Here is a 15,216-nt window from a genome sequence, read left to right as displayed (position 1 = left end):
AGGTCCCCAGCTGGGATCAAACCAGGGACATTGCACGTGCAGCAACCTTTCAGCTACCAGGATGCTTTGCAACCACAATGAACTTCACTTAAAGTCCCGCCCTTCTCAAAAATGTGTTTTGCTCTTAGTTAATTCATTTGAATGTTTGAACTTCACTGAGAAGGATAATGTATGTATGTACCGAGTTTGATATTCAAAAGGTGTGATCTGTTGAAAGAGGAAAGTTTCTCTGTGCTCACTTTAAATCTGATTTGTGACATGATTTGTGACATGAATGAGTTGTTCTGTATTCAAATGTGATGTGGAAACTTTTATACCTCACTGAAAATACACTGAAAATGGACTTGACAGTGAAGAAAGAGACGTCTTGCATCTAGTAGTTAAACTTTGTAGATTAAAATATTTGCATATTTTCATAGCTTTGGGGATTTTTAATAAGGCAGAAGGACTGCAATTAAACTTTTCTTGCAGCAAGACATCAGAAGCAAATTATAATTCAAAACAGACTTCTTTAAATATTTTAAAACATGTCTGGAGGATATTTTCAAAGAAATAGTTGGAAAAACACTTTGCTGTCTTGGAACAAGATAAATAAGGGGAGTTTCCGCTGGTTGCCTGGCAACCTCGTGGTGGAGACAATACTCCAGGAAGTCACAGTGCCAAGCCAAGAAATAGTCCCTTTCCACCTCAGTCACCCTCTCAATAAGTCACTACAAATTGCAATTATTCTATTACTATACTATATACAACCCTTTTCTATGATTTTCTATTCTTCATTTGATTCTTTGGTTTTTGTACCACTAAGTTTTTTGTAATACTACGTTTGGAAAGAGCCAGACTTTTGCCTTAGCTAAACTAACTGGCTTCCAGCTGCTAGCTTCATATTGAGCCTGTAATTAACCAACTCATTAACTCCCAGCAAGAAAGCAAAGAGGCGTTCTTTCCAAAAATGTCGAACTGCTCCTTTAAAGGCAAAAAAAGGAGCAATTATTTAGCTGAACTTCAATTGAAATCTGAACTCCAAAGCACACCATTTTTTTTTACCAGTGTACTGTAAGTGTGAATTTGGAGATTTATAACAGCAGTCTGCCTTCATTCATAGCTAGAAATAATGACAATCCCTTCCTCATTCTGAAATGTTATCTCTATTGTTACTAGCAGGAAGCAGGAAATGGAGATAGAGCAGAAATAAATGTCCTGTGAAGCCACATGTGGTTGCAACAGCCTCATAAAGCAGGTATGTGCACTCTTCAGGAATTTACATCTGAAGGAGATTTGAACCCAGCTGTCCTCCTGATGGGTACAGCTGCTATTTGGGGCAGAAACTACAGTATAGGCCCCCTTGCTGCTGGTTTCTCATTGAAATGGGACAAAAAAAATCTTTGGTCGTTTTGCTACAGCTAGTTCATCTGCAAGATCTGATGTCTTCACATAATGAAACTGATAAATTAATTGAAATGAAATAATTACGACTTTCTTCTTTGATATCCTGACTTAACACTACAAGACATTACCTCAAACATTTCAGAAATCCATCATTAAAACATTCAAAGATTCATGAGTTTTCCAAAACATCTTCATCCATGTTGAGTCTCTGAAGGAGTCACTGCGCCCTCATGTGGTCATTAGCAGAAACTGCAGGATCAGCTGGGCCCACGCAGTGTTGAGCAAGGTGTGTGGGTGTGGGTGTGAACAGGGTGACGCATTAAGTGATCCATAAAACACACTCCCCTGTACATTCAATAACTTGAGCAGGTAGGAACAGGCAAAGCTCATTCGGCAAATCACCCTGAACAGACAGAATGGATACAGACAAGAAAAACACGATTCTAAGAGAAGGATTCCTGGTGAAGAGGGTGAGTTATTTTTTTGGGGAAATATGTCAAAATATAAATGCTGTAAAATTCTGATTTCATTGACTCAGTTTGGCCTTTAATGAAAGATGTAACCCAGTTGTGGAAGAGAGTTTTGGCTACTTCTAGAGAAAAGAGAATATCACAAGTTCATTTTCGATCATCTGTTTTTACAGGGTCATGTTGTACACAACTGGAAGGCACGGTGGTTTGTGTTGATGCCAGACAAGTTGCTGTATTACAAGTATGAAGGAGGTAAAAGGAATTCAAGCCAGCGGGGGAAAATCCTGCTGAAGGACTGTGTGATAACTTGTCCTTTCCTGGAGTATGAAAACCGGCCGGTGAGTGTTTTTAATTCAACAGATTGTTAGACAGATGATTAAAGAATTGTTTCAGATGACTGTTCAATGTATTCACAGCTAAGATTTATAACATTCCCCGCATAAATTATATGGATTCAAAGTCAACTGTCCTCTTGTATCTGAAAAATGTCAATACAAATAAATAGTTTTCTGTACTTTCACTCACAAATTCAGCAGATAAACCCAAAAGAGAAGATTAATTTTAATGTTAAAGGGGAGGAATAACATACCCAATAATTACACAACCCATAAATTAACATACTTTCATAACTGGATTTGATTATGTCATCAAACAGAGTACATATGGAATATATTTGCTGAAATATACACAAGACACAAAGATATAGATTTGAATTGACGTTATAAAATAACACAGCCGGCTCTGTCTATAACATGAATGTGCTACAGTTTCCATTCAGTGTTTTCCTTTGTTTATGTTTGTATTGGTAGAAACCAGACTGCAGGTGTGTTTTCACCAGCAGACACACTTTGATCCTTTCACAGTCATTGCCTCAGGTTACTGTTTTGTTTGGACCTGATCTCCGTTACCTGCCAACACCTATGTGCGATTTATCACCCATCAGTTGTTTTCTGCTGATTCTGTAACATCCGTTCCCGTCTCTGTTTTGTCTTCTCAGTTGGTCTTCAAGCTTCAGACAAAGAATTTGGTGGAACATTTCCTGGAGGCTTGTTCGCGGGAGGAGCGAGATGATTGGGCAGCTGACATCACTGCAGCAGTGGAGAAACTGCAGACAGGTGGGAAGGTGGAAAGCCAAGAAGAGCCGGCTGGGTCCGAGTTACACAACTTCAATCTGAGGTAAAGAAACCCTCTCTTACGTACAAGTTAAACCTCATCCTGTTCCACCCGTCATTATATTTATATCTCTTTCTAATTGTCTCTGGTCCTCTTACAGCAAGGTGTTGGACTCCATGTATGATGTTCACAGTGGGATCAAGATGAGCCAACACGTGGAGCAGGGCAGCACTTACCACAACTGCTTCTCAGGTTAGCTTTGAAACAGCAACTCTGTGTTTTACTGCCTGATCTGAGAAGATAATTGATTATAAAAACCTCCATCATCTATAAACATCTATAAGAATGGGATTCTGGTTATATTCCCTGCACCTCTGATGCTGATAACGGCATTTTTCCTATAAAACTATTGCCATTGTATTCTGCTGCGACTCATATCTTATATCCTCAGCCATCATTATGATTTAAATAATGAGATAATGAGAGTTTTTATTATGCATATGTCTCTATACCAAAATATGTCTATCTTCTGTATTAATGTGTATTTGTGTGCATATGTGAGCATCTATTATATAAACATACTTCTAAACCTGTGATGTTCACGCAGGCTCAGCGGTGGTGGACTGGCTGGTGTTCATGCAGCTTGTTTTGACCCGTGTGGAGGCAGTGACGCTGGCCTCGGCCCTGCTGGAGGAGGGTTTCCTGCGTACTGTCGGCCTGAAGAGTATGGAGGGCATCCGCACCGCCGGCCTCAGCGAGCAGTTCATGGACGACTCCACTGCACTGTACAGCTTTGTAAGTACCAAGGAGTATGTGTGTGTGTGTGTGTGTGTGTGTGTGTGTGTGTGTGTGTGTGTGTGTGTGTGTGTGTGTGTGTGTATGTGTGTGTGTGTGTGTGTGTGTATGTGTGTGTGTGTGTGTGTGTGTATTGATCCATGATCCCTTATTGCTGGGAAACCACTGAAATGTAATGTGTTCTTCTTTCTGGCTCAGATCAAATACATTTCTACACACATTTCACACAGTTTTTCAGTGTTTTATGGAATGCAGTTTAATTTAAAGCTTGTCATTTCTAATCCCAGGCTGACAGTTTGAAGAAGAGAGGCAGTGTGAAGTCAGAGACGTCGCTGTCTGCAGTGGAGCTGAGTGGAAAAGTGATAAAGAGAGGCTACCTGCTGAAACAAGTAAGCCCATATCTAGTTATTATGTTCTGGCTTTGTTGTGTGTTTTCATTTATTCACATCGTGTTTGAGCGCATTTATCAAACCGACACACGTTTCCTCTTCAAACATCAAACACAGGGACACAGGAGGAAAAACTGGAAGGTGCGACTGTTTGTGCTGCGTTCAGAGCCGGCTTTCCTTCATTACTATGATCCCACCAAGGTGAGTACATGGGCCTCACTGTGCAGGATCAACCCATAGAAATATAAAAACAGTACAAAAACATAAGATGACTATTATGACTTCAATTATGACAACCTAGCAACGCCGCTGCAGCCCCAAACACAGCAGTTGTTTTGTTTTGCCTATGTTTTACATTACTCATAAGAGTCAGTCTAACTTCTGAGTGGATCTGATTCACTTCCTATGTTATGTCATGGATTAGGATGACATCAGCCCAGTTGGCGGCTTCTCACTCCGAAGCTGTCTGGTATCCTCTCTGGATGATAATGGAGTACCCTCAGGTGAGTCAGCGTCTCAAACTACACTTACTTTAGAAACTTCAGAAATTATGTTTTCAAGGAAACTATGACAAATGAAGAGAAATGGACCCTACCCCCCTCCCCCCCGCCCCTCTCATGTCTGGGAGATCATCTTGATTCCTTCTCAAACTTGAGGAGTTTAGATAGTCGAGTAGTGTGATGAGGAGACCAAGAACATTTCACTAACACTGCAAAGTTAGTCTTCTCATTTGAGATATATTTATCAAAGTCTGGTGATATTCTTTATTTTTCCTATTATTTCACAACAACACCAAAACCAACAGTGAACTGATCTTTCCAACAAATATATTGTATTCCACTGAGCCACAGAGCTCTGTTATTTTCATAAATCATTAAAAAATCTATCAATGAGCCACACTGCCTCACTGACATGTTAATTAATTATGATTGACGTGTGCACTGTAGTCTTTTTTATTTATTTTAAAGTATGTTTTTTGGGGCTTTTTGCCTTTAATGTACAGGTTTAGTAGAGAGAGACAGGAAATGGGAGGCAGAGAGGGAGGAATGACACGTAAGATAGGACCACTCGGTGCGGGATTTGAACCGGAGTTGTCTGCAGTGAGGACTGTAGCCTCAACACATGGGGCGGGTGCTCTACCAACTGAGCTAAACACCACCACATAATCTTATTATTTACTTATTTATTTTAGTTTATTCTGAGTCAATCCCACTCATATTGTCCTGCTGTGGAAATATTCAGTAGTGCAAATCCGTAGCTGAAAATATTCCCTGCAGGTAACATTTGCTGAAAAACAATTTAGGATACATTTTTTAGGTCAGTTATTTTTTAATCTATTCTGGTAAATCAGAAGATGATTCAGAAGCTGTGTTAGAAGGAAGGATGGGACTGAGTTTAGTCTCCGTGAGAAAACATGTAAGAAATGTGTGAACGATCATCAGTACAGTCGTTGACCTCAAGTTAAACTGCTTTTCTTGTTAAAAGCGAAAATAAATAATAGCCAAATAGCCAAATAAAGTCAACAGAATGTTATATTCAGACTGTTTCACAATAGTCATGAAGCAAAGCCATATAAAGGAAGAGAGATTAAGAGAAGTCACGATAACCATAGTTCCTTGCAGTTTCTTTTTAAAAAAAGAAAAGGAGGTCACGACCCAGTGTGAATGCTACAGGCAGGGTAGTAAAGTGACATTAGTGTTGAGAGATGGACATTATTGGATTTTGGGTCATGTGTTAACAATAAGAAAAATATAGAATTATGCCATCTTTATCCTTTAAAGCATTATACTTGATCTTTTAACTGGATCCCTTTAAAATCCTCCTGATGAAACAACTTTTACATCATTTAACACCGAAGAACAGAAGTTACTGTTATTTCTATTTTCCACCTACATGTCTTCCTTTACATTCAAGCTTTCATATTTGTTAACTTGCACAGTGAAAATGTATCATTCAACTTTTCCTACTGAGCTATAACGCTACTATTTCTATCAGAGCAGCCTCATTCTGTAAACCTAATAAACCTAGTTATACTTTATTAACCATATCTCCATTCATATCTCCTCTCATGCAGGTGTAAAAGGCAACATTCAAGGCAACCTGTTTAAAATCATCACTCAGTCAGACACACATTACTTCATCCAGGCGCCGACCCACCAGCAGAAGATGGACTGGATAGATGCAATCAGAGAGCAGACATAGAGCAGCAGACATAGAGCAGCAGATTTGGGTTAAAACTACAATTTCAAACACATCAGCTTGTTCATTTATCCCGTTATGAAGAAAGCTGAATTTATACATTCCATGAATGTACTGTAGCAACAAACTGGGAACATGTAATCAAATGAAAGTATTTGAGGGTCCGAAACATTTCTGTTCATCTACAAAATGCCTTGTTTTTAGCTCGATCCTTCTGCTTTGTTGAGTTTGAAAGGATTTTTCAAAAAGCTCAACAGTTGTATCAGTTTCTCTTGTAATTATTCAACTTAATTTAAAAATGTTTTTCATGTGTTTTACAGGATTCTTTTCATTATTAAACATAATAATTTCAACTGTAATATCCACCTTGTATTTTTTTTTTCAACTCCAGAGACCAAGAGAAAGCACAAGTAGAAACAAGAACGGCCTCAGGAGGTATTTGTCACAATCATCAAGTTTTGTGCAGGTTAGAGGCGCTCCCAGTAATCAGAGGGACACTCCCACTCTGCAAGCTGACTCGAGCCTTTATCTGAATGATTCAACGAGAGCTGCCGTTGGTTTAAAGATAAATTTGGAGTGACACATCGTCATAGTGATAGATGATGGCATACAGTGGATTTAGGGTTGAGATAAAGTAACAAGTACTCGACCACAAAGTAGAAAAACAACAAAGAAATAACAACAAAAGTGATTTATTGCAGGGATATGAAACATTCACATAAAAAGTGCTAGTGGTAAATGAAAAGTACACAAACCATCGGGCGTTAGTAGCTTTTCAAAGCCGACTGTACAGTAAGTTGATCATGATGCAATAAGAGAAAGTGTGACATAACCGAATCCCTCCAGCCCCTTTGGAGTCAAACTGAGGGGAATGAAACATACTTCTTAATACTGGCATGCACTAATGTACTTAAATTGTTTTAAATTATTACACCTGTTATAATTCTTAGTCGGGCACAGAAGGACAATCTTTCTTTTTTTTAACTGATTTCAGAAACTTCAGCATTCAAAGGTTAACTTCAGAGAAAGTGACAATAAACGTCGTAAATCTCTTTTTTAGATTCACAGATAGTGAAGCCGCTCAACTTTTTTGCAGTGACGCATTTCTATAAAGGTTCATAGAAGGAAAAATATTTGTTTTATAACTCAATTCAGTTCAATTCAAATCACAATCCTCAGTTAATTTAAGACATTGATGACTGTTAAACTCAGTCAGTATCTTCATGTCCCCAAACAGGTAATCTAGTGAAGGCACTTTGTCATATCACGTGATTACGAGGCAGGTGTAACTTTGTTTGAAATTAGAAACACAACATCCCCATCATGGGTTAATTTATTCACTCAAGAAGTAGCTCAACCCTAATCCTATGTATTGTACACTGTTCCCGAAACATTCCTCATGGTATTTATCTGTGAGTGAGACGTCGACGTTAGGCCACCTTGGTCAGCTGTAAGTCTCCAAAGACTCGTAAAGCGGTGAGGGAGGCGAGAGGGGAGATCCGGTGGGTGAAGCCGCACAGAGGCTGTCCGTCCACCAAGATACGAAACTGCTGGTGCTCACAAACAATCTCCATCTAAGAATCAGAGGGGAAATAAAGGAAGTAAACTTTTACATAAGACAAGTTAAATCAAGTCAAAATAAGACAAGATAAGCTCAGACTTTATTGATCTCAGTAGAGACATTTAGCTCTTTCATGCAAAATAAGAAGTCACAGATTTGCCTTATTTGGAAGCTGGGTGTGGATTTTATTGTTACAGCATTAATGAAATTAACAATCTGAAAAGTGTACAATCTTAGATGGCATATCATGTGATTTCTGGGTTTAAACTAGGGCTGGGCCAAAAAAATTGATTTTTATATTAATCGCGATTTTTTTCTAACGATTTTTATTTATTTATTTATTTTTTCTAAAGAGCAGCTAAATGTAGCAGTTTAGTTTATTGTAAGATGTTGGTGGATGAGAGTGTTTTTTGTGAGGGCAGGTTCACAGTTTTAAAAATAAATCTCACAAACTGATGAGATGTGTGTTTTATTGTTTTTTGTAAATATGACTTATGATGTATTATCAAGTGTTTGGTTCAACCTGTTCTAGTTTAAGGAAAGAAAATCACAATAATTCAAATATAAAATCGCAATACTTGTTTAATCAGAATTGCAATTCAAATCGAATCGGGACCCAAAAATCGTTAGAAAATCGAATTGGCACAAAAGCACATCAGCCCAGCCCTAGTTTAAACACCCAATAAATCTAATAACTCATTAAATATCACTTAGAGCAACAAAACATGAAAAGCTGCTCAAAGTGCATCTTAAAAGCTGGGTGTGTGTTGCAGAGTGATTCACTGTGAGTGTAACTGCAGATTAAGCATAATGGAAACATTACAGTCATCCAGCAGAGAGAAGAGCACAATACAGTCTTAATGAGATTTGGAGGCTTTCTTTCTTTCTCTTTCTTTCTTTTTCTTGTGTGTTAACATTTGTGTCTTCCCTTTAGTCATGTGTGATCTATCTCTCATGTTGGTTAAGTCTGTACTCTTGGAATAATCTGAATGTTGTGCCTTACTAACCAGGATAGGGTGACGGTTAAGAACTGGGTGAAGGAATAGTGAGTAATGTTAAATGATAGGTTCACGTCTTTCTTAAAATAGTTGTCAGGTTCCCATGTGTCAGTTTCTTTCTTGTTGTAATGGTTCCTCCTGTTCATACTGGCCATTAAATCCCTTCTTAATGTGTTTTCATTTTAAGTGATGGGAGAGAACATCTGCAGTCCTCATTTAGTGCAAACATGTATTTAAATGTTTATCCTAAGATAATATAAGGCTCCTGCTGTCCTAATTAGGCATAAAAAGTAGATATCTTAAAAGATTTTTATTACTATCTTTCCTTTGTATTATTCTAAAAACTGTGGAAGATATTTACTTGACTAATTTGAATTTTGTCCCCCATCACTTCCACTCAAAGCACATTAAAAATGCATCTTTTAATGGTCAGTATGAACAGGACGAATGATTACATTAAAATCCTGATTTAAAAAGAGTATGGACACTCTGAGTGGTCACAAGACTAGAAAGGCGCTATATGACTACCAACCATTTACTGCATGAAAAGCCTGTTTCAATGCTCGTATGGGTATCTGAGTATTAATTACTATTTAACATAGACTTCAAACAATTGTGAAACTATCTCTGAAAATAAAAGTTTAACCCTTGTGTCGTCCTCCCGGGTCAAATTGACCCCGTCTGTTTTGACTGTTCCTTCTTTCCTCCCTTCCTTCTTTCCTTCTGTCCTTCCTTCTTTCCTTTCCTTTCTTTTCCTCCCTTCCTTCCTCCCTCCTTTCCTTCCTTCTTCCTTCCTCCCTCTCTCCCTTCCTTCCTTCCTTCCTTCCTCTCTTCCTTCCTTCCCTTCCTCTCTTCCTTCCTTCCCTTCCTCTCTTCCTTCCTTCCTCTCTTCCTTCCTTCCTTCCTTCCCTCCTTCCTTCCTTCCCCCCTTCCTTCCTTCCTTCCTTCCTTCCTTCCTTCCTTCCTTCCTTCCTTCCTTCCTCTCTCCCTTGCTTCCTTCTTCCTTCTTTCCTCCCTTCCTTTCTTCCTTGACTTGAGGACAACAGGAGGGTTAAAACAGGAAGAGACACGTGCACTAACAACAGCAGAAAGCCCTCCGATACAACTCGTCTCTACAGTCCAGCATCACTTCAGAGTTACTTGAACATGTGCTGATGTAGCAGAAGTTAAAGCTCATTAAACTCTGTCACTCACTAAGATTGAGCGTCAACCATCTGCTTAAAAAAAATGGTGATCCACAGTTTGAGATAACATACCTTGAAGGATTCTCCAGCTGCAAAAGGAAAGAAGGAGAGGGTATTTTCAGCTGGACCCCACTTTCCAGCTAGACGGGCGTTACGCTGGACGGCTTTATCCATGAAGCTGATCTTTAACAGGAGACCCACATCGCCCTCTGTGTCCTGCTCCTGAGGCTTACAGGACACAGTCACCTCAATGCTGTGAAAACACACACAGAAGATATCAGGGAGGGAGAGAGGCACAAAATAAAATATAAAAAACATTTCTTTTTTTGTCTCTTTTTCTTCTAATGAGATCAACTGAATTATAAACCTTTGTAGATAACAGTGACATCTTCTGGTCATTATCACAACCTTTAGCTAATGATGAAGTGTGTAATAAAGACTGACTGAAAAATGATAATGATGATGATGATGATGATGGTGGTGGTAATAATTGATAATGAATTTAAGCTCAGTGCTGTAATTGAAAGAAATTAATAGCCTTGATACAAAAATGTGTGATAGGCATTATGGTTTATATGTACAGAAGAATGTATAATATTCCTAATTTTTGCATATTTTACTGCTTTTATGTTACTTTACACCTCTACTGTGATACACTTATGTACCATCTAAAATTACTTTGCAGATTAAAATTTAGAAAACTAAACATTTGATCAGTTTTTCATAATTCAACTTTGACCATCTACTAGATAAAAACACTGCTTATGATTCAATAATAAAGATCCACTAATATAACAACATTAGGAGGGGGCATTAAGCATAATGAGTACTTTCACTTTTAATACTTTTAGTGCTTTTTTGTGCCAATTCTTAAATTTAAAGGCAGGACTTCTAGTTTTAAAGGAGTATTATACAGTCTGGTATTTCCTTATTTATTGATTATTTTAACTATGAATAATTATTTCACTGCTGCCAATTATTCAGTAACACATCTCCATCTGTGGCTCTTATTACATGCAACAAAAAACATCTTCTGTGGTTAGGTTATTGGCCTGGCATAATTACAGATTTGGGTAATTTACATTTAATTTATCTTAACCTCAACAACTTCTTTGTACCAGAAGTGATTAATCATATGTTTTTGGCAGCCTGTTTTCTAGAGAATTACAGTGCATTTGGCATTAAAATAATCTAAATCAACACCATATAAGGTTTAGTAAAAAATAAATAAATCTTTGTAATCTGGCTGCCGTGTTAAAGAAATGTTCAGCATGTAAGAAAAGGGGTCCTTAGGGAGTATTTTGTCCCTTGAGCCCATATATGAGGTTTTGTGCTGCTAAAAATATGCAAACAAGTTCTGAATCACAGTTTGTTTTGGCACAGTAAGTCATTTTTTTGTTGTCTGGTTGCAGCCTTATTGTGATCTTCTCTGCTGGACATAATTGATGACTAAATGAATAAATAACCAACTGATGTTATCAACCAAGGGAATTCCGGAGTGAGTCTTAACATTTCATGGGATTTGGAGCTCTCCCACGCACATCCACCGACTGAACCTATAATTAGGAAACGCACTGGCATTACAAAGATACTCTCCCAAAACAGGCTCAAGCTGGGTGGTTGGCATGTGTCCTTAAAATGAGGCAACATCTGTCTATCTGCTTTAAAATTCCCTTTTATTGTAGTCCAAGGCATCTCCATTACTTACCGTAATTGGCTGCCACGTCATATGCGCAACAGTATATTAATAATGCATACTTCCCTTCTTCTTTTTTTTGTGCCATAAAATGAGAACAGGTGTGTGCACTAACCTCTTAGGTTTTTTGTTAATAATTCCCATAACAACCAGTTTCATTGAAGGCCGCAGCCCACCCTTTATCTCTCCGATGTACTCCCCCTGTGAAACAATGGGAGAGTGTACAGATCAGCGGTCTTACTGGATGAGGCCTATTGCTAAAACAAGACAGCACACAGTGTTTATTATCAGGAGGATATAACTGCGGGTCCCTCCTCATCATGCAGCCATGCGGGAGTCTTAATCTGCCAGCGCTGCAACCTATGGCACCGAGAGGAACAATAGCTTTATTGATCCCGATTTTAAACAATCAATGACTCAGCTGCACAAACTCTGCTTCTCTATTTTTCCCCTCAGTAAAATATTTAGGAATAAAAACAAAACAATTAGCAGATTTATATAAATGCATGCCGTGCCATATAGAGACAAAAAAGGAAAGCTACATACATTTTCTTTCTTGTCCTTTTCTTCCATTCCACTCAGGGCGTGATGCAGTGTGGAGGTTTGGAGCAGTGATGCCAACTGAGGACTGACTGACTCTGCCTCCAGCTGGCAAACCCCGCCTGCACTACGCGTTGTCATGGACACAGGCTCCCAATTTGGCATTGGTGATAATGGGAGAGAGACAGAGAGGGAGGGAAGGGTGGGTCCTTTACAAGCTGAATGGACTTTTTTTTTTTTTTTTTTAGTTTTTTATTTCAATCCTATTAATTTGTGTGACAAGTTGGTTAAAGTAGTACCCTCTAACCTACCTTGGTATCCTTAGAAGTTATTCTGTTTTTCATTTATATGCCTTCCTCACACTGTCTGCTTTGACTCTCTCCATTAAATCAACCTGGTGCTGCCTTCACTGCTCCTCGTTAAATCCTTAATGTTATTCAAGAAAGATCCTAATCTGCCTTACTGTTTGTTTGTATTGTGCACAGCTCTTTTTATATTGATTGCTTCATTTGTCTCACATGCAATTTGATTTAAGAATAAGCACCATGGAAAATAAAACATTGAAGGTATTAATACTAAATTGTAACAGAGGACAGGGTCTCTCTGCAAGACAAGTCTTTTAAATCATGTAAAAGTGCAGGAGCCAAATCAAGACCCTTATTATTTAATTTAGTAGTCTGCTTTAGTTTTGGGCCTACATATTACCCATTACTGCTCCAGTACTTCATTAGAAGTGCTACAAAAAATTGTTGTATATAATGTAAATAGTTTGGTAATGCAGCTTTGTAACATTAACCACAGTCAGTACCTTAGTTAATGGTACATTGACAATTGCTGCTAATAGAGGGGGCTGTAGCTACTGTATTGTTAACAGCATCAATCTGCAAGTGTTCAGTTAGATCACTATGGAGCTTTAATATTATATACCAACTGAGCCATAAATTGACTTTTTTTAAATCCATGTTGACTTTTGAGATCATATTAGTGCTCAAAATCATTGAGAGTTTGAACATCTACAGTTTTAAGGCAACTGAGCGAATTCAATATGCAGATGAGGAAAAAAATGAGAATAAGAGGAAAACGTTTTTAAAGAACTCGAATAAAATTGATAAGAAAATAACCCTTATAGAATGATAATAATAATCATAATAATAATGTTAATAACATAACATACTCTATAATTTAATATTTCTCAGTAGTTCTATTCTCAGAATTCCGACAGCACCTGAACGCAGCAGAGGAAACCTTTGACCAACCAGCGCTGTAGGATCAGCTGATTGAGTCACATGACCTCTTACCTTTAGCCGCCTAGCATAACAGAGGAGGAGAAAGGAGTAGCTGGGAGGTTAAATTACCCTCACATTTCGGGGGGAAAAGCCACACATAGAAATGAGTAAGTAACTTTATTTAACACCATATTTATTCTAAATGCTTCAGGAGTCAAACCTGCGACATGTTACTGAAGTTAAAGCTGAGTTACAGTTTTACAGCATGTCAGCAACATTGCGGCTAAAGCTAACTTGACATCAGCAAAATGCAAATAGTAGTAATTGTTATTTAAGCGTGTTGATGATCAGTGGTTAAACACAGAGACTCGACTGTCAGCTGGTTAATGACACGTTTCTCACTCACCGTGCACAATTTGTTTGCACAGTTAATTAAAGGTACAGATGATGTTCATAAAAAATATTCAGGAAAAAAATGCAACAAGCATCATGAGAGTCAGTGAATTAGATAATGTCGTATATCTTTTTTTAAAATTATTTGCAGCGCTACACACTGATGGAGATATGGTTAATTAGTCCCGCGTGAAAAGCAGAAAATGTGTGAACATAAACTGCATTAGTTATGTGTCATTAACTCTTTATGACTGCCATTACTACATAATCCATCAATTCAAAGCCATGCAGCTTCTTATTTTAAGCGAAGAGGGCAATAAACTATACAAGTCCACAGCAGCTCCTACAGAATTTAAAATAAATATATATTTTACATTTGAGCTTAAGAGTTAGCAAGGTCAGTATATGTAATTATAACTAACAGCATACAGTTTGTTAAGTTGGCTTAATTTTTGAATGATTCAGGACAAGAAGAGTATGAAGCAACATGCACACAGCTTGCTTTTAATCTGTCTTGTGGTGCTGGGAGTCAAATTCCCACAAGATCCAATTCCAAAGAAGAAAAAAAGTCAATTCCCATACACATTAATTACCTCATGTCAGTCATAAGTGGTATAATGCTTAGATACAATCCATAATTACACAGTAGTCTACAGCTGTGTTAGGGAGTATCCGTAATCTTAATCATAGACTCAAACACAATAACAAGAATTCTCTCAATTGTCAAAAGTATAAAAATCTACATGAAACAATTTCAATGACACTTTTTCTTTGGTGCATATACAAATGTACAAATGTTGAAATGGTGATATGAGGATACAGCTGAGAGTTTGCCATAGTTTAAAAACAAATTAAATGGTCACGTGCAACCAGCAGACTCATTCATAAATCATTGTCTGCAATGAGCACTCAGGGCATAACTGGAAAAATGTCAAATCATCAAAAAAAAAAGAAAAAAGTAACATATGACATGAGCACTTCTCATCTGTGGTACGAGTCTTACTTCTGAATGGTGTGTTAGCAAAGAAAATATATTATGACTGCAACTAATGACTATTTTTAATTATCAGTTGATCTGTGGATTGTTGTTTGGTCTATAAAATGTCACAAAATGGTGAAAAAAAAGTCAGTCACTGTTTTGTAAAGCCCAAGATGACGTCCTCAATTTTCTTTCAGTCTGTAACCCAAAGTTGTTCAGTTCATTACCATAGCAACCAGAAAATATTCACATTTGAGTAGCTGGAATCATTGAATTTAGACTTCTTT

General features: G+C 37.8%; 2 protein-coding genes across 2 annotated transcripts; one reads left to right on the top strand and one right to left on the bottom strand.

Moving 5' to 3' along the window:
* The first annotated feature begins 1,583 nt into the window (after positions 1–1,583).
* On the top strand, positions 1,584–6,365 carry plek2 (pleckstrin 2). The gene is made up of 9 exons (XM_053336187.1): positions 1,584–1,856; positions 2,030–2,194; positions 2,854–3,032; positions 3,130–3,221; positions 3,577–3,764; positions 4,052–4,153; positions 4,271–4,354; positions 4,578–4,656; positions 6,228–6,365. Exons 1-9 carry the CDS (start codon positions 1,803–1,805, stop codon positions 6,353–6,355), a joined length of 1,071 nt encoding a protein of 356 aa, XP_053192162.1. The 5' UTR covers positions 1,584–1,802; the 3' UTR covers positions 6,356–6,365.
* Positions 6,366–7,091: 726 nt separating this feature from the next.
* si:ch211-10a23.2 (Galectin-related protein A-like) lies at positions 7,092–12,496 on the bottom strand. The gene is given in 6 exon segments (XM_053336261.1): positions 7,092–7,926; positions 10,168–10,348; positions 11,907–11,992; positions 12,338–12,394; positions 12,396–12,439; positions 12,442–12,496. Coding segments are annotated over 6 exon segments (567 nt in total). The 3' UTR covers positions 7,092–7,782.
* Positions 12,497–15,216: the final 2,720 nt, after the last annotated feature.

Source organism: Scomber japonicus, chromosome 16 (assembly GCF_027409825.1).
Source record: "Scomber japonicus isolate fScoJap1 chromosome 16, fScoJap1.pri, whole genome shotgun sequence".
NCBI lineage: Eukaryota > Metazoa > Chordata > Actinopteri > Scombriformes > Scombridae > Scomber > Scomber japonicus.
Note: the sequence above shows the minus strand (reverse complement) of the source record. Positions and strands in the feature narration are given on the sequence as shown.